At 38.2% G+C, this 27,682-nt stretch overlaps 1 protein-coding gene across 2 annotated transcripts in view; it reads right to left on the bottom strand.

The window, feature by feature from the left end:
- The window catches only part of LOC104912045 (phosphatidylinositol 4-phosphate 3-kinase C2 domain-containing subunit gamma-like), a 54,263-nt gene that overhangs the window by 4,556 nt on the left and 22,025 nt on the right, over positions 1 to 27,682 (bottom strand). For both annotated transcript variants that reach the window (XM_010714814.3, XM_019616083.2), the window contains exons 6-7: positions 20,927 to 21,021; positions 3,503 to 3,628 (exon numbers count right to left, since the gene is read on the bottom strand). In XM_010714814.3, coding sequence (XP_010713116.1) covers positions 3,503 to 3,628; positions 20,927 to 21,021 — 221 coding nt within the window. The remainder of the gene's footprint in view (positions 1 to 3,502; positions 3,629 to 20,926; positions 21,022 to 27,682) is intronic.

Genomic DNA, 27,682 nt, shown 5'->3' with positions numbered 1-27,682 from the left:
CTGGATGCAGTCTGTATGAAGAGGGAAGTCAGACTGATCCTCCCAGCCTAGCCTGCATCTCTCTGGGCTGGACTGCAGAGTGCTCTCTGTACTGCGCGCTGTGAGGAGCAGCAGTGGCAATCAGTGACACACTTCAGCCAGAGATGACTCTATAAAGGCTAAGCCGGAGCAGTGTTCCTCTTGCAAGGGGCAGCCAAAGGGTGAATTTCACAGGCAGATCCAGGAGGTGTGAGATTTCTGGTTCTCCCAGGCAATCTACAGAGCACTCTGGTCCATGAGAGGTGGGCTCTAGAACAAGCTCCCTAGTGTAGTGGGATGGTTGATGTGCCAAGAGTGAACAGCCACAGGATTGGTGATAGAAAAGTTGTCCCATCATTCTTTTTTACTGGCTTTTACTAGAAAGGTCTTACCAGGCTGCAATCTGGTAAGCCTAACGTGTCAATTTGTAAACCTTTGGAAATTATAGTTTAGGACAGCTGCCATGACAGTGGTGCCAGTGCCTTTCAGTTTATGTTTACTGAGTGCCTACTTAACCAAAATGTATATGAATACAAAAATCAAGCTTTCCTGTCCTCTGATAGCATCTCTCACCAACATAAAAATGACCTTAAAGTGTGATGTTGGTGGCTTTCAATTGACCCCAAAACTTGTTTCTAAAATGATGCTACAGCTGAATTCCCATTATCATCAGGGTTTGGGGACAGAAGAAAGCCTGTAGACAGATGAATTATACGTGGGCAAAAGAAATACTCCCCCAGTTAGAATTTCACAATAAGGACAGTTAAACCCAGAAATCATTGTTTAGTAACAATATTTGCCTCCCAGTTAGATCAAATGGAGGTGTGTAATGCACAGATGTCTGACATCAGTGGGACAGCTAGGACTGGAATTCAAGTGTTTTTTGTTCCAAAAAGAAAAGCACATTGTCTAATGGCATTTTAATCATAGATGAGGGACAGTTGCTTCCCCTTTGGTAGCCATGACAAACTTTCTAGATTCGCCTTTAACTGTCCAAATCAACATTGAAGCACAGTGGTGCTGTTAGCTGCTGTGGCTCTGGGCACAGGTCCCCTCCTCCTCTGTTATGCCTGGGCTGTTAGTCCTGCTGCAGGCCAGCAGCTCCCTGCTCTGAAGGCAGCTGCAATAGCACTCAGGGGCTGCCGTAGCCCAGGTGTTTGTTCATGTTTGCCCTTCCACAACATGTGCAGGATGAAGGGAATTCCCTCTTGTTCTGGCTTCCCTGTGCTCCATGTGCTTCAGAGACAGAGGACAGCGAGTGTGAGGACTTGCAGTGTGTCTCATAACAAACATGACACACAAGAAAAACCCCACTGCCATTGGTTCTGCACATTGATCCTTTTCTCAGTGAGAATTTAAACTTAAATAATTCAGACTTATTTTCAGTTTTCTAACTTTTCTTTGTTTCCACTAAACTAATCTGAAATCTCCCAGGTGATTCCTATTCATTGCCAGTGGCCTAACAGCTGGCATATTACTCTGTTTCTCCTTACCTAGCATCCCATTTTTCTGAGATAATCATTTTTTAATTCAATGTTACACCAGTATGAGTGCAACAAACTGAAATCCAAATACAGGAACAAGAGAAAAGGAGTGCTTGTTTAAAGCAACTCGTAAGCATTCAGCATGGTTCATTCTATTGCTGGTCCTCCTGGACCTCCGCATCTGTAATCTCACAAATATGAGTAGAAATCAAAAATAAAATGCACTTTTGCAAGGTTGATAATTTGCTGTAGGCAGTCATAAGCAATAAAAGTACAAAACTAAAAGCAAAAATACCCAAGAGAAGCACATTTCAGAATTTTCTCAGTCTTGAACATGGAGAGAAATTAATCTACAGCTTCCTTCCAGCCATTTGGCTTTAATAAAAACTTATGAACTCATAAAAAAGGCTAGCACATTTCTGTACACAGCATTTTGGACAGTAACTAACTTAAAAGACAGCTGACTTATATTTTTAGCTGTTTTCCTTCCCTGGGGCTTCCTCTGCCTCAGTCTACCAGCCTTGGACAGAAAATGCATACAGAATGATATCGCATATGGAGGAGCAGAGCTGCTAACAGTACAAGCTTCGGGTTCGAAATGCCCAAGTTCAGCAGAGCCATATGTCCCCACTGTGATTAGCAGCTCCTGGTGAAAAAGACTGAGCATCTGTGAAGACGGCTGTAAGTTTTGTGTAAAGGATATTTAAGTGTGCATGAATTTTCTCTTAACAGCAGAAGGATGATCCTTAACCACAATTAAATCCCCTCCCAGTAAGTCAGACTACTGTCTGACTGCACCTAGAATTTTGGATATTATGGCATTCAAAATTGGTCTAACTATGATTAGAAACAAAACTGTGTACCAGTGTTACTAAATGGTTCTCGACCGTACCACATTTTAGAAAATTTTAAAAGAATGTTAATATAGAAAAAAATTTATTTCTTCTCTTTAAATAACCTTCAAATATAAAGAAATAACTTTTGCTAGGCCAATTAGTCTCATTCCACTCCTTGATTGAAAAAAAAGGAAAAAAAATAGTGGAAAAATAAAACCTAATTCCTTTTATTCCCATGCAATAATATAGGGAGCAGCAATAGCAGTGGAGGAGCCTCCTTACAGCAGTGTTGGAAGCCATCAATGTAAGTAGGTAGGTTTGTAATCAACAAAAAGGGGGAGGGAAAAAAAAATAAAGAAATCCCAGGAGGGGGTAACTGGAAGATAAGGAATCAGTCTCAGCTAACTAACTTAATTTTAATTGTATTTTATCTGTGAAACAGGATATAGTAGCAATACTTTCCACAAAGCTTGCTCAAAGTATGTTTGTAAACTGGCTTGAGATCCTTAGGAGATTTGCTTTATGTAATACTTATCTTCAATCCTACCTACTGTTTGAATCTCATCTCCTCCTACAAAAGAACAGAGTTTATGCTGCTTTCCATTTTGTAGTAAACATTTCTCCGTCCAAATGATTCTTTTCAACCCAGAGGCATGAGCACTTCAGTGGTAAGTGAAATAATTGTATATATGGCTGTGAACCGCTGGCATCTCGACATAAAAAGAACTGGGCTATTTATTATTGTGTTATCATTTAGGACAGTGACAACAAATTTGGTTGTCCATTTTCAAATGTGCTTTTTAGTAACAGCACCCGTTCAATTAGTGCTTTTTGTGCTATTACATAAATTGGAATTAAAAACAGCCTAGGTTTTAGTGCAGTGATACTGGGGCTCATCTGGCTATCATGTAACAGTGATTACCGTACAAGACCAAACAAAGTGAATAATCCAACCACTTTCCCAAGGAGAAACACATAAAGAGACTGTTTCACTGCTGAGAAAGAAGCAATAGAAAAGGATGTTTATGGTTTAGCTTACGATAGATTCCTTCTGTTTGATCACACTTGTGACAGCTCTTAGAGCCGCATTGTTGTATTATTTCAAGAGAAGATAACAAAAATAAAATGCATAAGAAATGATGGAAGAAAGTGAAAAGTACTCACAATTTCATTGTAAGTAGGGTTGGTGGTTTTGGGAACTGTTCTTGTTTTCCTCTGATTGACCTCATCAGGATCCGGCAGAAGATAAAACTCAGCATGTGCACTTGGGGCAGAGCCATCTGGGAGGCGCTGAAAAACAAAATGGTCATAAACATGAATGCCCAGGTTCTAGCAAAGAAAACAAATAAAGAAGTACCAAATGAAATCTGGACTTTATGCAGACACAGAAACATATCACATCCTCGCTGTTCTCTTGGCTAAATCAGAGTGCTAATGCAGCAAACAACAGATACTCTTAGAATTCAGCTTTATACTGAATCAGGAAAATCAATGAAATCATACAAGAACAATATGAAGTTACCTATCTTTAATATTTCATTTCCTGGTTGAAAGATCCTTAAGCTTCCATCTGCTTTAACTCAATTTGCACCGAAAAAGTCTAGGCCTTCCATTTTCTAGAGTAATGTATACAAACTGGATTCTGGCTAACATATTCTCATTGATTGTAACCCTTAAGTAGAGCAGGGCTGACACTGAGGAGAACTGACTGTTTCTAAGGGCATTTCATAACACATACAACTATAGAGGAGCCAGAAGCACTTCCTATAGCAATATGGGCAGAACAGCATTCTTATAATAACAGCCTGCCTGATCTCTCCCATCATACAGCTGCAAACTCTCTTTAATTTTCAAGTTCAAATTACTTAATGGTATTCCAGATACTCCAGCTTATGGGAGCTACTCCAAATCAGAGCTAAGCCATTAACTGACTCAGTAATAAGTTATAGCTGATGGGTGGACAGCTTCTGGATAACCTCTGGACAGCTGTAATCTTATTACTAAAGCAACATTATTGTCACTTAGAAAATATATTGGTAATATAGGAGGCTTTAAAAGAACATGCAAAGTGTATAATGATGAATAACTATGGAAAATGTGTCTTCCCAGTACATGCCTTAGTGCTTAGCTTATAATTTAGCAGGTATCTTTGTGTTAGTAAAATAGTAGTATACAAACAGAAAACACAGAGTCATAAACACACAGGTGTTTAACAAAATATTGGCAATTTCAGTTGTATTATTGGTATTTTAGGCATCAAGCTGACCTGACAGCTCCCAGGCAATGCAGTGTCAGGATGCAAATGAACGTGCAGATGAAAGAAGAGATCTTAAGATATCCGGAACACATGAACCCAAAGAATAAGCCAAACATTGCATTTATATTTCCCACTATAGCTTTCCCTAGCTCAGAATAAAGTAGTTTCTCAGATTTTGATTATTCACAGTATGTGACTAGAAATATGGGGCTTTCTGCAGACATCATCAACAACATCTTCTTGTGATAGGAGACGCCGCTGGTGTCCTAGAAAAAATAACTTTCTGCTAGGAAGCAAAACAGTGCTTGTATGTGCGAGCAACCAGTTATTGCATAACAAATCTGTTTTTTGTTATCTGAAATGATCCTTCAAGGCAAATGATGTGACCAACTGGAGACTAATATTGCTATACAGAATCAAAGGATGTACTGCTCAAATCATCACATAGTGTCATCACTAGGTGAATGATTAATGTTACTGTCACTAAGCTCTGCAAAGTATATCTGATGTAAAATATATTTGGGATTAAGTTAGCTAGGATTCAGCTACCAAAATAAGAATGCCATTAAATGGCATTTTCCCAGGACAGAGTACCATTTTGTTAAAACAGGATTTATAACTTACACTATCAATTTAATAGCCCATTTCTATTGATCTGATATTAAAACTTCGGTCAAGATCGACAAATAACAGTAAATTGAACAGTCTCTTAAAAATCAGGAAAGAGAAAACAATGTAACCTCGTACTACTCCAAGTAATCTGGATCCTATCTGTAATAAAGCTCTTCCTTTGTCAATGAATAGATAAGCATCACTATAACTGACTTGAGGGTCGATGGATTTTGGTAATTTCAGACACAAATGAACAAAAGAATAACATTTAAAAAAGGAGTTATTGCCATCTCAACTGCTGCAGCCCAGCATAAGGATCTTCACCTTCTCAAGCACGGAAATGCTATAAAAATGGGATAGTCTTGTAAAATGTCAAGCTTTATAAGTCATACCAGTGCTGTATTGCCTAACCAGGGGCCATGTCAAAGCTAATATTGAAAACTGAGGTAAGGAGCAGCTGAAAAGGGCACTGGGCTGAGAAGGCCAGCTGGTAGGCAGGAGACTACAAAGGTAATAGAGAGGACAAATGCCTCTGCCCAGTTCCATTTCTCTTTCAGCTGCTGAGACAGGTCCACTCTGTGTCCACTGCTCACTGGGGACAGCACTGTCACAGATCATGGCAGCACAGTCTGCATTTCAAAGAGGCTCAGCTTGACAGTCATCTGCCAGGGAAATAACTGAAGCTGATTGCTGTGTGGTGGTTTAACAGAACCATTGTACCATAAGCACACACAACGGGTTGAAATAGAGTCAGATAAAATTTCGTCTATGCTTTACAGTTGCTCCTTGTCTTCTTCTGGCTCATTATCTAGCCTTCAGCCAAATCACTTTCCTCCATCAGCAAACTTCTCCCAGAATCACAGAATCACAGAATGGCTTGGGTTGAAAGGGACATTAAAGACCGCGCAGTCTCAACCCTCTGCTGTGGATAGGGCTGCTACTGAGCAGCTCAGACTGCCCAGGTCCCCATCCAACTTGGCCCTGAATGTCTCCATGGATGGGGCATCCACAGCTTCTCTGGGCAGCCTGTGCCAACACCTCGTTGCCTTCTGAGTAAAGAATTTCCTCCTGTCATCTAATCTGAATCCTCTTTTTAGTTTAACTCCAAGGAAGACACTTTGCAGTACTACTGTGCCTTATGAAATGTGGAGAGAAAACGACTTCCACACTACTCCTTTGAAAGCAGCTAAAGATATGTTGAAAGAGGTGAGTAGGAGGAGAGGGTCAAGACAGAATATCAAAAGAGAGAATATTTTTGCAATTCACTGAAGAAAACTCAGGGCAGAGCAGTTGCTCTGGGATCTTTCAGAACTAAAAACAAAGCCACTTTTCATGAATAGCAGCAATCAGCCGCCAAACTCTTAGAGGTAATTTAAAAGGCAGCCACCTGAATTCAAACTAGAGATTCTAGTTTTGATTGTCGGCTTGACTTTTTCTCTTCCCACTTCACAGATGTTTTCCCACTTTTTCTTTCTCTACTGAGAAGGCAGAGGGAAGACAACCTCCAGATTCCACAGTTGTCCCAGTTCTCCATCTGCAGGGGCACTGTTATGCCATCAAGTGATCAAGGAGCTTCAGCTGAGCACTGTTCAAGCCAGATCATATATTCCACTACTCAACTGCCCTCTCCAGAATCCTAATGTGAAACAAAACAAAACATCTTACAAAACTCTCTCACTGTCCCAAAGAAGACTTCGTTCCATTGCAAACTCACCATTCTAGACTTTAGAGGATGAGCATGATCAGCCAGGGCTTTACAGGAGCAAACTCTGGATATTGCATTCAATGAGTTTGTTGGCTTCTCTTCTCATTGGCACAACAGCGAAATCATTTCTTACGAAGAACTTCCTTCTCTAAAGGATTTCTTGAGACAAGACCCGCAGTGCTATTGGAAGGAGGTGTACTTTGCTAGACTGTCTCCAACAGGAACAAAGGGGGATATTGGTGGTTCAAGAATCATAGTTTGAAAACAAGAGTGAGACTAATGTGCTAGAGTTATTTTTAAAATAAAATAAGTGAAATTTGAAGTAAATTGCTTTAAGACGAATAATATGGCAGGTAAAGCTCAGAAACTTTTGGGAAAACTAGATCTTTCTCAGTCTTTCATATATGAGTTGAACATTTGTTTGAATAAGAGAAAATGGAGAAAATATTAGAACTGTTTTTTTTTGCTAGAGATGATGTCTTCTATCATATACCAGAATGTCACATTTAGTGAACAGACACGCTGGATTGTCCTTTCACCTCTGACACACTGCATTGGCAGATTTATAAATTTAGATAAACATGAAGAATATCTGACCTAAATACCACCCTCATTTACTCCAAACAGTATCATTTCTGCAATGGGTCCATTATAAACATGGAATAAGACTTATAGCTGCTTTATGGGTGAATTCTGAAATCCAGCCAAATAATCCTTTTGTTATCAGTGGATCAAACGTGACTCACATCTGTTCATAGTCCAAGCCAGAAGAGAAATCAAACAGTACCATAGGAATGCCATTTTGCACTTTAACTACTTTGCAAAGCCCTTACAGCTTGAACATACTTGTAATCTAGCAAACAGATTAAAAAAAAAAAAAGCTTAATACTGAATTCTTTTTATGTTTACTTCTCTAATATTTTCATTAACTCAAACGTAATGTAAATTTACTTCCTTTAAAGAAAGTTATTCCAATTTTAATTACGATCTTACTTCTTCGACTATGTATTCTTGTAAACAAATTCCAGCAGTAAAAATCTGTAAGGCTGCAAAGGTTTAAAAGCAAATTCACAACAGAAATGCCATAACTCTTCTTGCCATGCGTATGGACAAAAAAAACCCCTAACAAATACAATCCACAACCCGACAGTGGTTTTGATCTGCCAATAAAACAAATGAGTTGAATTTGTAGGCAGACTCCCAGTAATTTCTCCATATACAAACAAGGCTCTGCTGTATAATTTTCTCAGAGACTGACCTGTTTACTTGACCCTGCTAATGACTAAAGGAGGAACACAGTTATAGCACTCTGTATATGGTTCTAAAAATCAGTTTCTTTTTGAGATGTTATTTTCTACTAAACTCTCAAAGAAAGTTCAATGAAAATATTGAAAAGAAAGGGGGACAGAAAGAAAAGAAATAATAATCTGAATCTACTTCCCTCCACATCTGTAATTCAATACTGAAAAACTAATACAGACATGTCTCTGTTATGTCTGTGTTCCATTTTTCACTCCAATTTTATTTTCTGAAACCGAAAAGGTATTGATATTTACTTACACAAACCCACATAGATAGGTTATGTCTCGTGTAATTTAATTTTAAATATGCTATTATTTCCATAGCTGGGAAATAATAGATGAAATTCAATTAATTTTTCCATGAGAATCACATTATCTTAATGACTTTTCTCCCTCAGTCATTACTAACCATCCCCAACTCTTCTTAACAATGGATTCTTTGTTAACATTACGAAAGGGCCATCTACTTCAAAATTTACCATATTTAAACTATGCAGTTTAGCATGACAACATGAATACTGGGCTTCACTTATATGAATTTTAAGGAAAATTTTATAATGTTAAAATAATTGACTTTGGGGATAATCTATTGTAATTTTTTTTAAACCATCTCTTCCTAAGTAACTTCAAATTTAGTTTTTCAGTGACTACTGCCTCAAATTTACATTACTTCATCTGTTTCTCTTAGTGTTAGACTTGCAGGTATTTTCTTCCACCTTTAGTCCCAGAGTGAAACAGATTGATGGCTCCTGAAGATTTGATAGCTTCAGCTGCTGTTCTCTTTTTTCATTTTTCACCTTCAACTATCTTGACAAAAAGAAATGATCAAAGGTAACTTGCATTAACTAATGCCACCTTTCCACCTCTATAAATAACTTCCTTTCTGCCTCTGAAATTAATTTCCTGGACATTTTCAAATCTCAATTGCTCTTTTCCCCTTCTTCAGTGAAAAAAAAAAAGAAATAATTCAGGCTTTAGAAATGTTCCCATCTCAGCTTCTCCCCAAAATGAAAAGAAAGGAAACAAATCCTTCCCTTTTGTCCAGTAGCTCCAACTCAGTTTTCTCAGTTTTCCTATCTATTACCTCCATGTGGTGTTTTTCTCTTAATGCACCGCCATCAGAATTTATTTACTATATCGTGAAGAAAGTACTCAGAATATTCCTTAACATTTAACATGAAGATATCCTTTCATCTTAAATAAAACCATGTTACCATAGCAAAAAGTCCTCGGAACTCTAAAACAAAATATTTATATATTAAATGTAGACATGAGGTAGACTTGATTATTTTGCAATCAAGGAGGATTACTAAATAGAAAAACTGCAGAAGAATTAGTCTTGTAACGCAGCAACTTGAATGAAACAGGAGTTGACTAGATTAAAACTAGTAAGAAATGGAGAAGAGCCATAAGGATTGCTGCACTGTCTTTCTCTGAGTGACAAAGTGAAGTCCATATGTAACTTTCCAAGGAAAAGTTAAGTGTTTGCAAGCTGCAGCTTTAATAGCAGCTACAGCCTCTGCTTTAGAAAAAAAAACATAACATGCCCTTTGGCTATCTCTGAATTTAAAGATCTGAGAAAATAATCAGCACTAAAATAATGCTATTACAAAGCAAGAAGTTCCTTCAAAACAGAACAGTACTATATACACTCGAGGACAAACTACATGAATGAGAGGTTCTGTTTTTACTTCATAAATTTTAACATGGAACTGAAGACCCTTTCTTCCTTTTCCTTTGAGACTTTCATATCTCAAAACACTGAACAGCTGTAGTCTACTCTGCTACTACACTTCTCATTTTCCCAACACAAAATATTTATACATTATTTCAAAGAATACTAAAACAAAAACCATATTTTCAATAATTAAAAAATAAATACAAAAGAAGACAATCCATTATATTGCTATGGTGCACCCTACATGCTCTACTATTGGCAAAACAAAACAGAAAACCAATCAGGCAAAGTAATTACACAGATATGGTATTTTTTCACAATCCTCTCTTTATTTTCACCCCAAATTTCAAAACATTTAATTGCTGCTCTGCAACGTAAGTTTTATTTTATTATATTTTCTGGTGCCAAAATTTCTTGCCCATCTCTCTGTAAGGAACCTCATTCCTATTCCTGACTTAACTCTTATCTCATGCAGATATGCAGGTATGTACATAAACAGAAGAGACACTGTGACAGAGGACACTGCAATAGAGGTCACTGACAAAGCAACAACAGCAACAACAAAAAATGAAATTGATCTCAATTTAGCATATCTTTGCATCATTTCAGAAGAACATAAATGTTGTTTCAGGGGAATTCTGGAAGACATTTATTGAGCAGGTATTTTCTGCTTGTCAGAAATCTTCTAGTAGTGTCAGTGAAGCAAGCCTCCAGATGGCTTTGTCATTTACTATGATAAAAATGCAAAGGTGCTATATCCATGTCTCTGATTTGAATCTCCAAATATATCCTGAGCACACTGTGCAGCTCAATACCTTCAGCATCCCCCTCAATCTGCCTGTTCTGCATGCAGCCTGTCAGTGCACCATGTGGGTAAACTATGCCTAATGCAAATGCCGTTAGTTTAAGAAAAAGCAGTGGTTTTGTTACTGTGGTTTGTTCCAGCCCTCTCTCCCTCAAGTGAAATAAGGTATTTTGGAAAAAAAAAAAGTAGCAGTTTTTCCAGTTCAGCTTTGATTGTAGTAGAGTAGAAGGGAAATGGACTCATGCAGCCTACTTCTTAATAAAAGATGATGTGCTGTATTTCTAAGAGGGAGAATTGCAGTCACTCTGGCAAAAATAGGGTCTAGAGCTGTAGTGAGTCACAAACTCTCTAAAGAATGAACCAGCCATCCAGCCAGCACTCTCCAAGGTCTCCTGGCTGTCAAATGGGAAAAAAATAACCTTCAGTCACTGAGGCAGAAGGAGAGGTTCACAGCTACAGCTCTGAAATGAAGACACCATTTTTGGGCAAAGAAGTTGAAATGTTGACATACCCTAGTATATATGTGAGCTATGATGTAAGTACTCAGTAAAGTCTACGTAGCTTTTTGTAATGCTGTCAAGAAGGTAGGCAAGAAGCAGATTAATCTTTTCCAGGCTGGCTTGGTTAAATCACCCACACTTTGGTGTATGACTACATTTGAGAAAAAGAAGATGTTTTAGATATCTGCACAAACGAGCAGACATGACAGAAGCCTCATGTGAGGCCCTCCTCATTCACAGTGTTGGCTGGGAGCCTGATGAGACTTGGTACGTCATCTCCTTTATGTTCAGGAAAATGACCTGCACATTAAATCTTCAAAGAGCAAGATGGAAGTATAGGTTTTCATCAGGATTAGTTTCCAAAATACCTGTGCTTTGTGTCACCTCAGGTGCCAGAAGGTAATCTGGAGGAGGATAAGTGACAGAGGCTTTGTGGAAAACTGGCACTCTTCCTTGAGCAGACACTGGAGCACAAGGAAGATACTTCACGATGTTCACAATATTCACAGTCAGACAACTGAACTCCATCATATAATATATGTATGTGTCTTAATTTCAAACTGAATCCAAATCCAAATTGGCACACAGGTAGTAGTATTTTTTAAAAGGAAGAAATATTTGTTAAACATTTAACAACAAGAGTTCTTTTCTTGCAAAGAGAAAGACAGATTCAGAGAATCAGGCTGATTCCCAAAAGCTTCATAAGATCTATGCAAAATGCTTCTGATCTGCTTCAGTCATTTGAGAGGAAAATTCATCTAACTGCACTTAGAATTAAGTAAAGAAAACTGTGATATCCAGAAGGTCACAAGGGTTTCCTAGGCTTCTAAGCCTTTATTACCTTAGAAAGCTTAGAAACCAGAACCAAACTGTTTCAGAAAGGTGAAGAAAAGAACAGGGATGTAGCTGCTGTTCAGTTTGAAAATAATGACTTCTTGATAATCCAAAAAGAGCTGTATATTAGGATAGACACAATTCCAAATGAAATGGGAAAGAGTCAGTGTGGACATACAACTGTAATTGTGAGGTAAAATGGGCTAGTGCCTTTTAAACTGTCTGCAGCCAGTAGCAGAGAAGTAGGGCTAGAAGATATCTCCAGTAAGTCATGATACAGCTTTGTGTGCATTTACATGTTCCTGAATTAACGGAAAAGAAAATTATGAGTGTCTCCATCCGTCTTACTCAAAGTGTAAGTCTGGCTCCTGAGGCTCTGAGGCCCTGTAATAGTTCATCAATGCTCAGCACTAGATTACTGGATGGTCACTAGCACCACGTGGGTATCAAAAACTTGCAAATACTGCAATAAATAAGTAAGTAAATAAATACATAAATGTGACTGCATAACCTGAAGTGCAAATGTATTAACTATATTTACTCACAGTAACAGATTTGAGCAATAATCATTAAAAAGGTTTTGGGTTGGTTTTTTTTCTTTTTCTGAAAGAAAAAATTGATATGTTCTAGATTCCCGAATCCCATGCTGCACTGCTATCTTCAGCTCATTTAAGTTCTTTTTTTTCCCCACATAGATGAAAAAATATCAAAGTTCAGTCATGTCTTAAGATTATATTATTCATGTACAAGCAATGTTGATGCAGGATGTAGAATGCAGAGAATAGATTTCACGGAAAGATCTCTCTCTGAACCTTTTGTTCTAGAATTGCTAGGTTGCATTTCTTCTTTGCATTTTCTTCTTTGCACCCAGTATTATTGTTGCATTTGGAATAACTAATTTCCCAATTAATACTTAGTTAAAGAGTCTATAAGATTGGCTGAGATATAGGGATCTACATTGGACCCTTAGAAATACAGATCCCAGAATTTCTTAACTGTTGGCTCTTAGAGAGTATAAAAGAAATTAGCCTTTCAGAAAAGAAACCCACATAAATGCTGTTGTTCAGTTTCTTTCTCTCACATTCATATTATTTTCTCTCCTCCTCTCTAGCAGAGATGAATGTAAAATGCATAAAGAAATGGTAACTGCATTATGTGCCTGAACCAGACTACTTTTAATTTCTGAGACTGTACAGACCCCCCTCCACTTTTCTTTGGGAAATTATTCTACAGCTTGCACCCTCCTTCTGTAAGAAACCATTTTGTTATATGATGTGTGCAATTTCTGCTCCTTAGTTACTTCTCATTACCTCTACTTAAAGTCTTGCTCAACATCCTAAATAATTCCTCTTGAACCTTGCTGTATTCTCCATTAAATATTTGTACAGTTGATGTGTGTTCTTGTTAGTTCTCAACTAAGTTTTAGTAACAATACGTCACTCTTGAAGTATAAATCATTTCCAAGAAATCCTACTGAGAACTGTTTTTGAACTTGAATTCTAGTTATTAAAAAGCTTCCTGAGAGCAATATACTAGCATCAATGCCTTATAAAGATAAACTACTTAATTTCTGCATCATAATGCCAGGATCTGACCTTTCTCATTGGCATCTCTCCTAGCAACCTCATGTCCCACCATTTGCTTGTTTTATTTCACATTATAACAGGAAATAGATCCATATCTCCCTGAAGAAATAGTTTTCATTTGCCCAAGCTACTTGTGTTGTTCTGTAAATTACTTTTATTCACTTGATCTTGCTCCATCTCTATTATTATTTGCAATGTTTTCTTCATTTGCACCCAATGGCAAATTTAATTTACGTTCGCCTTCATCTCCTGGATCACTCCTATTGTTAAACAAAACTCATTCTTTTTAGTTGATTCAAAACAGATTAGCTGTATAGGGAATTACTGAAAAACTAGAAATCAGAATTTAGAGTTAAGGCAGTGCAGTGTCTGTGACAGATTAAAGGGTTTACAATAAGTGATAACATAACTTTCCATACAACAAATTTGTCAAAAACCTTCTATAACAAATATGTTGGAACCCAAAAGTGATTTCTGGACCACAAAATCATATCTCAACTCTTCCCTATTTCAACTACTGCTGAGTAATAGCCTTTGTTTATAGATATTCTGCTAATTTTCAGTCCAAAAGAGAACATGTTTGCCTAAACTAATTTGTATTCATTTTTAAAGTACTTTCTATGAACACAAAATTAAATCGAATTACTTTATAAGCTGAAGTTAGAACAAAAACTTTCTTTTCATGGCTCTTTTGCTTTTCTGCAAAAATCACTGAAGAGCACCATGTGTATGTCTTACTTTCCCACATCTGCCAAATTTCTCATTTCATTCTCTTACCAATACATTCTGAATAACTTTTGTTCATCTCAGAGGGATTTTTTTCTACTTGTTTTCCACTGGTGGATGACTGGTAGGCTTTGCTTAACCATGAAACATATTCCCTATCCCTGCTGGTAATCTGTGGGCCTTGGTAAAGAAAGCGGGAAATATTCATAATATTGTGAAAGGGGTGTATGTAACGTTGCTTTTTATTTAATTGACAGGCATTGCATTGCTGGTATGTAACATATTCTCCATTTAAATCTACAAGGGCTGCTCTAAAAGTAATGCCTCTTGTATTATGTTGACCGACAACATTAGAGGTGGATGTTGGTGGTATGGCAGCAGAGACTGAATCTTCCCACCAGTATCCCACTACATTTTGTTGCTGTGCAACAGATGGAAGCAGACAAAATGCATATGGCAATCTGACAAAATGACATCTGACATGGAAGTGTATATGAAGCAAAGGTGTGCCACTGAATTCCTCCTTATGGAAAAAATGACACCCGCTGATGCTTGCTGAACATTTATGGAGACAAAGAATTGGATGTGAACACAGCGAGGCAGTAGGTGATGCATTTCGTCAGTGTTGACAGGGATGTGAAAGACAAGCCACATTAGGGATAGCTAAATATTGTTTTCAATGCACTGGAAATGATGCTGGCAATGTTGGAATATCACAGATTTTTGTGCCAGGCGCATCCCATGAATTCTCACACAAGAAGAGAAAGAATGCAAATTTCTCAGGACCTATTGAACCAATACAAGGCTGAAGGTGACAGTTTCCTGGGTTGCACCATTACTGGTGATGAGATGTGATGTCAGCACTATGAGCCGGAGTCAAAACAACAGTCTGAGGTGTGGTTACATGAGAATTAAATAAAAGGCTCAAGATACAGTTCTCAGTGGGTAAAGTGGGCACTGTCTTTTGGGATAGGATAGGGGTGATCCTTCTGGATTTCCTAGAATATGGACAAACCATCAACTCTGACCACCACATCAGAACACTGACAAAGATGAAAGCTTGAACTTCTAGAGTCAGGCCAGAGAGGAAGAAAACCTTTTTCTTGCAAGATGATAATGTCAGGTCCCTATACAAGTTTGAAGATCGTGAAGTATATTGCCAATCTTAGTTAGACTGTCCTACGACATCCACCATATAGTCCAGATTTATCACCTTCTAACTTTCATCTGTTTGGGCCAATGATAGATGGGCTATGTGGGCAACATGTTCCTAACAATGATGCCATCATAGCAGCTGTGAAACAGTGGGTCACATCCACTGATGCAGATTTCTACAAGCGTAGCAAAAATGCATAGCTAATGGTAGTGAATTGAAAAACTGTTTTGTAGCTGAGAATTTGCTCTGTCAAATAGTGTTATTGTGCTCTTTGTATCTGTTGTAGCCTCCATATAAATAAATACGAAGCATTACTTTTGAGGGGACAAACATAGCAGCAAGACAAGTGTCTCATTCCCAGTCTGTACCTATAGCCAGAGTTGCCCCTTCCCAGCTGCAGAATTTGGCACTTGCTCTTGTTCAACTTCATGCGATTGGCAATTACTCAGCTTTCTAATTTGTCTAGCTCTTCCCAGTTTAGTACCATCAGCAAACTTGCTCATAAAGTGTAAATATTAGTGGATCCACAAGGGGAATTATGGAAACCAAAATTGACGGAAAAAGAATTCCTGTTCCTTACTCAGTTCAAGCTGATGCCAAAGCCCAGCAAAGGCAGTGAAGCATCTACTTGTGTTTTCTTTGGGAACTTCCCTATAGCTCTACACCTGCAGGTTCAGAAATTGATTTCACTCCCCTTATTTAGGGAAAGCTTGGCTCTCACATTTCTTCTCATAGCACTTCCACTATCACGTTTCAGAAATGTTTTTGGAAGCAATTTACACTTGGATAGCGTAGGACACAAAATGGAAAGAGGCTGGATGTCTGTTAAAGCTTAAAGCTGATTACTAATTCATCACGCATATATCAGCTATCGCAGAATCATTAATCACCACGAGCAGTTCATGACAGCCTCAGAACTTCTAAAGAAGGAATGCTGGAAGTAGTTTTGGAAAGTACTGTAGGAATTTATTTTAATTTCAGAAAATGTTCTCTCTGTAAAATTGGTTCTGAATTCATCATCCATACATGCTTTCCTAAATTCTGGTAGCATTTTACACTTATTGGCATGAAGTTCATGATATGTTGGCTTTGTTTCTCCTCCCCACTACCCCTAAGGAGTTTTTCTGTCCACAAGAAGTTGTGGGCAAAAATGTTTAGCACTGAGGACTGAAAGTTTAGCTGCTTATCTGGAAAAACCGGGCATGCCTGAAGTCATGGCAATGAAATCAACAGACAACACACACTTTCTTATGAGCCAATGCTCAACCACTGTTGCCTTCTGGATCTCTATGAAGTACAAAAAGAAATATATTAAACAACCCTTCTCTGAATTTCAGAAAGTGCTACTTCTTTTCCTCTGGTGTCCTTTTTTGAATAGACAAACAAGTCCATCAGCATAGCTGCAGTTAGCCTGGCTGTTTCTGGCTTAGGCAGTACTAAGCTAGCCCATACTCTGCTCTAAGTTCTGTTATAATCTTTATATTCTCCATTTTCTGTTCTGGTTAATGTACATAAATGGAAGTGGATGGTTCAAGATCAACACTTGCATATCTCCAGTGTTCGTAAATCCACTTCCACAGCTTCTTTGCAGATATGGGAGGTCATGCCTTTCATCTTGCGTCATAAGCATTCTTCCTAGTACCCTCCCAGTGCTCCTGCTCTTGACTGCTGCCACTCTTTGGTATGAGCCTGCCACAGTTGGATTTTTCTCACTCCTAGCAGACAAACCTCACCCTGGATCCTGTATCTTCTCCCTTAGACTACTTAGAGCATTGTGCAAGGTACTGTATTATTGTGTTTGTGTAAGAAGCTAACCTTGTTTCATCCACTTCTGCTGCCACATCTTCTGAGACTCAGAGGCAAAATCTCCCAGTATCTCCATATGACATCTCCAGGTCATTGGTACATCACTGTTTCTTTCCAACTCAGCTTGATTTTATTGAAACAATATTGCCTCCATGGCCTATACATAAAGTACAGTATTGCATGGTCTGCATTTCACACATGCAAATAATGGTCCAAGAGGCTGAATTAAAATTATGTAATAAACATGTTTGGAAAATTGTATTATTGTATTATCATGGCTTTTCTGTATTTGAAAACTGTGGCTATTCTACTCCATTACTGGTCTTCAAAGTATTTTTAAATGGGTTTTCTTCAAGGACTGTCTTTCATAACGTATGACTGTAATGTCGGTGTGAGTCAGAAGAGGATGCTTGGAAGCAGGCCTAGTGGTGGATAACTTGTAGATATGCAGCAGATCCAGCACATGTGGATGCATCAGACTAAAAGTGCCTGCTGTATGGAATACACATATGCACCTACATTAGACTGTCCCCTGGCATATCTGCACCAGATCAATGCTCTCAAGTGGTATGGCATTTTCTTTCCCACATGAATGGGGATAGCTTCATGAAAAATCCTGCAAAGCACCCTTTTGACTTCCTTCTGTAAAGAAAATATGTGACATTTGAAAATGGCTATAAACAACACCAGCTCCTTAGGGATTATCTTGTGCATCATATATAAATATAGAATTTACACAACAGGATCTATAGCTATTAAAATCTGTAGAACTATCCACCCATAAATAATAAATGAAACACATTTACATGGATCAGAATGCTGCATCACAACTCCTTGTCAGTTCCATGAAGCTATATTTGGGATTAATTTGGCCCATTACAATAATTTTCACATCTGAACACATCATAAAATCTCTATAAAGTGGTAAGTAAACAAAGAAGAGACACTCAAATTATTTACTATAAATTCCAAAACAAAACAAGATTGCAAAGATGAACTGCTAAAAAAATTAATGAGAGTCTGCAAAAGATTGAATGTACCTTAAATAACTTTAACATGTATTGAATAAGACATGATCTTGGCATACTTTTAAAATCCTTGATCAGTTAGGAAAAAAAAAAAGGGAAAAATTAAGGAAAAAGAAAAGTAAGCATGTCAGAGAAATTGATCTATACAACTGGAATGCCGTGAAGATAACGAATGGGATAAAGAACCTAATAACCTTTCCTTAATAGTTTGCTAGTTTGAAGGCAGTCCAGTATCACAGCACCCCAAAGCACCATAGCGGATGGCTGTATGGAAGGAAGGAATCAGAAGTCCAGGATTTAAAAACATGACTGCCTAAGTTAGGCTGCAACAACAGTGACCTTGTTTTCAAGCCATGAATCATTTCTGGTCTTACTGAATTGGACTCCTACCAGTTCTCTGCAAACTCACTGAAAAGGATTTAATTTACATCAACTACCTCCAAAAGCCAGAAGCCCATTTAAATTTGTATTGTCCCTTTCACTAAAGTGGCCAGAACTTTGGATTTCAGTTTTGCCATGCACAGCCATCTACGCTATAATTTATTCTAACTTAATTCAATGACTGGAACTTTCGAAGTTAAAGAACACAGGAGCCAGAAACAAGCAAAATGACTTCTTCCAACATCTGTAGCTCTGCTTGCATACATCTCCACATTACCTGCCTGAACTCATGGTAACAACATGGACACAACAATCATTTCAATATTCTCCTTCCACCAACTAGAAGCCTATCACTGTTATTTAGTGTTTGAAAGTGCAAAAGAAAAAACATAAAGGAGGTTTTAAGTTAAATCCAAAAGGTAAAGCTCATATGACCTGGACCAGCAGAAGCTTATCTCACCTGTCAAGGTGGCACATGGGAAACAAAAAAATGTTTCAAGATTGAAGATTTACTTGCATGTGTTACAGACCAAAATGAATATGCTTGAATTGCAGATCAGAAGCTGGAGGGGCAAATGGAGAACAGTTGAAGCTATGTAAGCCTCATGTGACTGCATGTATCAGTACAGGTTGAGGGTTGACCTGCTGGAAGGGAGCTCTGCAGAGAAGGATGTGGGTGTCCTTGTGGATAATAGTTTGGACGCAAGCCTGTAGTGTGTCTTTGTGGCCAAGAAGGCCAATGGTATTCTGGGGTGCATTAAAAAGAGCATGGCCAGCAGGTCAAGGGAGGTGATCCTCGCTCTCTACTCTGCCCTGGTGAAGCCATATCTGGAATACTGTGCCCAGTTCTGGGCTCCTCCGTTCAAAAAGGAGAGGCAATTTCTCAGATAGTCCAGTGGACAGCCAAAATGATGAGAGGCCTGGGGCATCTCCCTTATGGAGAAAGGTTGAGAGACCTGGGGCTGTTCAGCCTGGAGAAGACTCAGGGGATATCTTTAGAAGACTTACAGATAAGTGACATGGATGAGGCCAGCTTCTTTTCCGTGGTGCCCAGCAACAGAACAAGGGGCAATGGGCATAGGCTGGTACAAAGGAAGTTCCACATGAATGTGAGGAAAAATTTGTTTACTGTGAGGATGATAGAGCACTGGCACAGGCTGCCCAGAGAGGTTCCTTCTCTGGAGATATTCAAGACCCTCCTGGATGCTTCTTGTGTAAGTACCATAGGGAAACTGCTTTAACTGAGGGATTGGACTAGATGATCTTCCAACCCCTACAATTCTGTCATTCTGTGACATATAATCAAATAAATATTCAGCCCTATTTTAGTATCATCTGGTCCATATACATTCCTTAGTTTGGCCTCATTTATGAAAAGCAATTGCAATCCAGTCTGAGATAGAGACAGTATAAATGTATGCATTAAGAGCCTGCAGCAATTCAGAAGCACTTCAATCTTCCAGCTAGACAAAGATAGTCTAGCTATCTCTTTGCCATTGCCATTACTTGAAACTTGAGCAACCAGGAATTCCAGAGCACATCCAGGTGGCTGAACTCATGACAAAATAGCAGACACATTGCCTCAGCTGAGAGATCCAGCTAGATCTCTCATGATATTCTCATCAAACAGTTTTACCTACCTTGTGTTGAGGGAGCTCTGCCAGCTTTCTCTTTGCATACCGTGGCTCCAAGAATGGGCGGTATTTCCCACTTAACCTCAAGACAGTGTGTTATAGAGATGAGCATCACAGTATCAGGAGACATTGCTTCTTAAAGTACTCCACTACTTCCTCTATTGACCTGTTCCCTGCTTGTAGTCCAGTTCTTTGGGGCTTGAAAGAAGTGTTTGGATAATCAATAGTACCAAGATGATGTCCTACAAAGGGTTGTGATGCTGCATGATGTCACATACCTAACTCCTATCAAAATGTGTCAGCTGGAAGGGCCAACAGGCATCTGAATTGGTTTTGTATATGGCCTGGAAAAGGTCATTGCTGGCCGTTAGGCGGACGTGATTTCTACACAGGTCCCATACTTACAACAATACTGAGCAAGAGCTAAGGAAGACCGTGTTAAAAAATGATAAAGAAATATCATCATAATTATGAGTTAAAATTATTTATATCAGAAATTCTGTTTGAGGATTAATGTTTTCACAGTACTGTGAAAAAGTCAAAGGGTTAAGAGTTACAGATTATGATGAAAATACTTACAATGTTCCTCATGTGTTTCAACATCACTGTCAGACGAGTGTCCTCGTAGGATATGACTAACTGTACTCCAGGTGTACCATCATTTGACTGAGGACCTAAAACCAAACAGTTTGATTTTTTTGTAAACAGTTTAGTGGAAGCAGATGTTTAACATATCACAGAATTCATGAACTAATACATACAACAAAACACTGCCTGCTTAAATTAGCATTGAAATTAGAAAACACTGTCAGAGAGTGGGATGAAGAGAATGGTCTGACATGCAGTGCTCATCTTCTTGCTTCTTTATACACTGACAGTGGGATTTTTGTTTTCTGACAGCCATCAATCTGAATTTCATTGGGAAATTTATTTTTGTGTTAAAATTAATTCTGGATTTTTTTTTAATTGTTATTATACTAATCTGTATTGTTGCAATTTTTCCATCTGTTTTTTTTTTCCTGTTCCCAGCAGAAAACAAAATAAAACAAAAACAAAAACAAACAAAAAACCCCACACAAATGCAAGTTTCCAGATCAGTGTCAAAACGTTTGCAGATTTACAATAACAACTTTTGTATCTCACAGATTTAAATTCTACCTTCCTTATTTTTTCTCTTGTTCCAGGCTGTTTTACAAGTAACCCACTCCTTTCATAGAATTTCTACTAAAATTAATTTACGGAGTTTGACTCAATTTCCACTGAGAAAAACATTTTCTAGCTCCTAAGCAAGAAGGATCAGGCTCAAAATATGAAATAAATGATTAAGCATATCCTGTTCATTCTTTCTGTTGGAAGCATTAAGCCACCTGTCTTCACTGCCAAAAAGGTGTGTTCTTAAACTGGGGCATGTTGCTTACCCAACCCACAGAGAAAAAGCAGAAAATAATGATGGTTTTACCATAGTAAACTAGATAATAGTGAACACAGTAGCTGCTTGTAGGTATCTCTCTGACCATCTTATCCTGCAGTGCTAACGGTGAGCCTGGGGGACATGAGCCAGTTTGTTTTAAAGCTCAGGGCTCTCCCCACACTGTGGCAGGCCAGACATGGCCTATATGAACTGGCCTATTTCTACTTGCACAAACAGAGATTCATTTAATTAGACCAAGTCTGTGTTGCGTTCAGTATTTTATATTTACTTTAGATGGAAAAATAAGAACTTAATCCTGCTAACTTTACAAACAGTGATCTTGAAGGAGCTGGGCTCTGTTCTGCCTTCCTCCCTATTAAAAATGTACCTCACCTGAAGACCTCAAACATAAAGTGCTGCTCCCCTGCACGTGTCTTGGGATCAGCCAATAAAGCACCAGCCTTAAACTCACCACAAGGCAAATAAGACAAAACAATCAGCACCAATTAATTCTTATCTTACTAAAAGAGAAGGGAATGAGAAAGGATGGTGAGCATGAAAGAACTGCCATCACACACAAAGGTTATGCGCCTGCAAAAAGAGGTGTTTTAGAGAGCATCAGGACTGTTCATCCTCAGTAGCAGACAGGATTCTCATATCTGCCTTTCAGTCTCAGCAGACACCTGTGCACTCCTTTGCACTCTCTGTCTCTCTTTTCCACATGTGCACCAGAGCTGTTACAGCCGGGGTCGTGAGGGTAAGAAATCAAAACCTCTTTTCTCAGCCTTCACTCTGTTATTCAGCAGAGGAAGCAGCAGAGGGGAAGTTGTGAAAAATAAGCTACGATGAGAATAAACTAAATGTGTAACCTCTGGAGTGAACAGAGGCTAAAATAACTGCTAAGCAGATAGAATTACAGTGCTGTAGCATACTATTGACAGCCAGGAGCAAGTGCAACTGCTATTTATCCTAAGGAAAGGAATTCAAATTAATTAAAAATAACAGTGGGAACATACAATTGCCATAGTATATTTTTTTCCATGCGGTCTGGATATCAACATTTCTGAGTTTCTGATGTTTCGACTGGAATTTTAGAATAAAAAACCATCTCCAGCTTCTTCCCTTTGGAGACTAAAAAATGCATTTTTAATCACACCCTAATTAAAGAAGGGCCTGAAACAGACTTTTGAAGAATTGAAATGTTATGAAGAAATCACTGAGCCAGGACTTAGAAGACTGAGGTGCAGCCCTTCATTTGTTATTCTCCCCTATGAGCTGTGACAAATCACTTAACTACACTGCACCTTATTTCATTTGTTGTATGCAAAGCAGGACAGTGAGGAATAAGGAAAGTGAGGAAAACTGCTCGAAACAGAAAATGATGCTTTTTTTTTTTTTTTTTCCCCCAGGGTAACAAAAAGCCCACAAAAAGATCATTCCCCTCCCTCAGCCCCTGCCATGCTATGTTGTGGGTGTCGCCATTTTTAAAAGAAGTTCTGTGGACTTCTACCATTAAACTGCAATAGGAAACTTAGAATCTTAGAGCAATAAAGACTGTAATGCCAGGAAGTTGTGCTTTAATCTAAGGGGCTTGAGGGGCTCTGTTAATTTTGTGAATTGTTGTGGGTCATCCTGAGCAGTTTAGCAAGAGCAACAGAGCTCAGAGGCTGAATTACGTCATTTGAATTTTGCCTTTTCTCTCCTATCAGCGCAACCACAGCTGAGTGTTTATATCCAATGAAGGATCTCTTCTGTGGGGGCTGGCAATTTCACTTAGGAAAAAACAAATGTAAATAATTTCTAACCAAGTTGAAAATAATGAAAATCATGGGCAATGAAAATGCAACTCTAGTTGTTAAACAGACAGTATGGTTATGGGTATTACCAAAATATTTTTAACGAAAAAAAAAGCAAAATGCAAGAAAACTGATAAACACTGAAGAAATATCTATAGCTTGTGTTTCATAATAGACAGTTTCTATTCGTGAGACTCAGATGTAGTAGTTTATTTTTTCATACTTACAGTGCTAAGTCATAACCTTTTTGAAGTCTAGGTGGTTTTAGCTTTAAATGATAATAAAATACACATACAATAATTACTTCCAGTCTGTCCAGCTTTGGCAGATGGACTTGAGCTGAGACTTGCATTTTTAGGAACCGTCACGCTCTACTTGCACTCCATTATATGCAAGGACCAAATGCCAGTCTGATGTAGATGCGGGATAAAGCTTCACTGACTTCAGCTGAAGCAAGATTTTCCTCCCAGGGACTGATTCTTCACTCACAGGTGTCAGTGGAAAACTTGTCACATATCAAATGAGGACCGTGAAGTTGGAGTGCCAACAGAGCTGGGTTTGTAACATTTTTTTATATCACTGGTGTCTGCATGCCCCAGCACTCACGAGTGCTAGCTGCCAATCCCCACTGCAGAGAAACTCAAACACTGTGCCAGTTTATAATGTCTTTCATCACAGAACATAAACTCTGGAAAACTGTGGGCTTATTCTTCTTTTTGGATGTAAAAATTAAGGAAATTGGTGTTAAAATTTTATTTCCATGGAAAGTGGAATGATCTTCACAATAATCAGTTGTGTCATTCTTCATCTAAGCAATTTTTTCTAGAACAATGGAGAACTTTCTCTAAATATTTTGTGCAATGTTTCTATTAGAAGCATTTTAAAACAAGATCTGCATTAGGCTTTCCACACTGTATAAGAAATAGTAGTGAGGAAGATGTTTCATGGAAAACTGATGAAATCAATAGGGAAAAAATAATTTAATACATTGCATTTCATTTGTGGACTACAAAGAAAATGGCAATCTTAATTAACAAAATGTCACAGCTTTCGTCCTCTTAGCCAACAAGGGGTGCTTATGGCCAGCAAACCAGCCTATATCCAACTAAAATAGGAATGTAACTTGTGGCAAAAGCTTTATGCTGAGAATGAGCAACTGGAGCAGATTAGAAAACTGTATATAGGATGAACATAATAGGCTACTCTCCTGAGAGAGCATTCACAAGGACTAGGAATTTCCATGGAGAGCCATATGGTACATTTTGATTTTTTAAAAGCTTGGATCTTGCTTTGGAAGGACATAAAGCCATTTCTCCACTGCACTTAGGTGGACAGAAATCCACTACGTACACGCAACACTGATCGTACCTACCAGAACTGTACCAGGGTTGTGAACTGTTACAACCAATTGCAAAAACTTCTTAATTTCATAACTTTGGCAAAACAATCTCAATTACCATATTTTCAGGAGATAAATATTCTAGAGAAGAAAAATAAGAAACATTGTTTGACAATAAAAAAAAAAGAAATGATAGATTTTGTTTCTTCCTTTTCCTTTTTTTTTCAAAGGGACATATTAAAAATGTATGTCTGTGAAGTCATTCCTGATATCTGCTCTCACTCCCATGCAGTGTGCTTGGTATAATGAAATGCTGACGATATTCAGTGCAATTCAGAATCTGTTCCATTGGGAATACTGAATCAGTATTCATGTCACAGTAGATTTAGCACTGATTTTTAATCTCTTCATTGCTAGGAGCACAGTACAAATTCATAAATTTAAATTTTTATTTTACTTTAGTAAGTGTAATTACCTACAACATTTGAAAATTAAAGCTGTATAAAAGAAGGATGCTATCTTGATCAAAATTCATAACCTGCTTCTACTGGGCATTGGCTTTGTTTTACATTGATCCTAACTAAAAGACTAATCATTTGCTTGTGTAAAGGTTGAGAGAGAAATCAGCAGGCTCATGGAAAGCTGCAGCCTGTACTAAAGCCATATTAAACCTGAGTTATTCTTCAAAATAGGTAAAAATAAGGTGCTTATAAGCTCATAAAGGAACAAAATCTCTGGGTGAAGGATGCACTGTTTTCATGGAGACTGCCTTTTTCCTGAAGGCTCAGTGAAATTATTTCCCACTCCAGCTCAACTAACACAATTTCTAAAGGGCTTTCTTTCAAATCGAGTGTTTCAGGGTAATCTTAGCAAACATGAGCCCCTAGGAGCAACTGTGTCCTTCTCAGCAACTCCTTGTATGGTATACGGCAGCTTGGCTTGATCACCAAGCTCCTGCCTTTGATGGACTCACGTCTTCTCTTACTCAAAGGATGGACTGTAATAGTGTGTTGAATATCTAAGATCTAAGTTATAGTTATAGATCTAAGTCATTTAGCTAGCTGGGGTAATGCCAGCTAGGTAACTCCAAGGACAAGGGGCAAAGCGTAGAGTAACATGTATGAAATCATTTCAAATGGCTAATTAGCAGTGCACGGCTGGTGGTCTCATTGCCAACCTAACTCATACTCAGCTGAGCTCATCTCTTTCCACAGTTCATTCCAGTTCATGCCAGTTGTACTCAGCTCTGCACTGAGTGCAGTCCCTTCCTTGCTGACCAGAATTGGTGCCATACCCAAAGCAACTCAGCCCCAAATTCTTGATATTTGTTTCTACAGAATTTAAACTGATTGGGCCCTGGTTTGGACTTGGTACACTTCTGGCATTCTATTAATAAATGTCAGCAATTCATTCATAGTACAAAGGAAGATTTTTTTTTCTGTTAAACAATGCCTTTGTCCTGAACTTAGAATGAATGAGTCCAAACTTTAAAAGGCAGAGCTTCCGAGTAGGAATAAAGCACCTCTGTAGCTACACTACATTAATCTCTTCTGACCGTGTACTGACCTTTACCTAACAGGGCCACTGAGTTCATAGTGAATCAGCAGATTAGGTTATCTGTCACACAGCTTTCATCAAACACTCACTAATCACGTTCTTACCTTTGTTTCTTTATTCTGTTGTCTGATTTTGATGCCATTGATAACTGAAAAAAGGGCTCACCTTTTCGACTATATTGTCTCAGGACACCGCTGTTAAGATATATGAGACTTATTTATTTTGCAACTTTATTGAAGACTGATTTCATGCTTTTTGCACAAGATACTTATACCCAGATTCTCTGTAGTAATTAGGAACTAAATCTTACTGAAATGTCAAAATCCCTCTAAAGACCTCAGGCTTAAACTCTTTTATGCTTCAGTTCACTCCTACATGCCTACAACTCTGGTTGAAGAGTCTGTAGAGAACGGTAGCCTATAGACTCAGATTTCATGTTACATTTGAATTCCAGTTTGGATTTTCTGATCCAAGATAAGATTCAATGATGAGATTCATCTCTATATTCCTAATACCTAGGCCATCTTTGCATTATCCTCTCATTCTTTTGTACAAGTTAGAACAATCATTAGTGATTTCCAGTAGTCATAATGGATTTAATATGATAATAGCATATCCTAATCAATTGAACTCTGAACAGAGGAAGTCTTCCAAAGGCTGAGAAGATAGGATGGAGATTATTTTGTTCTAATGAATTAAAAAAATGGTCTCAGCAAAGGAGTTAATAAAGCCCCTGTCTTTACAGAGAATAAATTGACATGTAAACTAAATATGCGGAGCTACTTTCTGAAAAGTGGGTAACTGGTCATCCTTGGAAACTTTCTGTCACTTGAATCACAAAGCAGCTGAATTGCAAGATTTTATTTTGCCTGAAAATTGATTGCTGAAGTTTATTTTCAGAACTAGTGCAGTGTAAGAGAACAAACATTTACTCTATATAGCCTATGCTTTGGCTCTTAATGCTGTACTGCCAGAGATTAGATTAAATTAGGTGTTGCACAGAAGTGAGAAATAGGTTAAGCATTATGGGAACAATGCAGAATGTCACTTAGTAAGAAGTGAATTACCACAATCATCAATAATGTATGCCTAGGCATTAACATAATGTTTTGTTATTCATCTGCTCCACTCATTCTAAAAATGACTTTTAAAGTCACCATTGATTTTCTTTTCCTGTCCAAGTACACACTGTGCTTTGTCATGACTCAAATCCTTTCCTTCGGAACCTTCTC

The sequence above is a fragment of the Meleagris gallopavo genome, chromosome 1 (assembly GCF_000146605.3).
Source record: "Meleagris gallopavo isolate NT-WF06-2002-E0010 breed Aviagen turkey brand Nicholas breeding stock chromosome 1, Turkey_5.1, whole genome shotgun sequence".
Classification (NCBI taxonomy): domain Eukaryota; kingdom Metazoa; phylum Chordata; class Aves; order Galliformes; family Phasianidae; genus Meleagris; species Meleagris gallopavo.
This window is presented reverse-complemented; position numbering and strand designations above follow the sequence as displayed.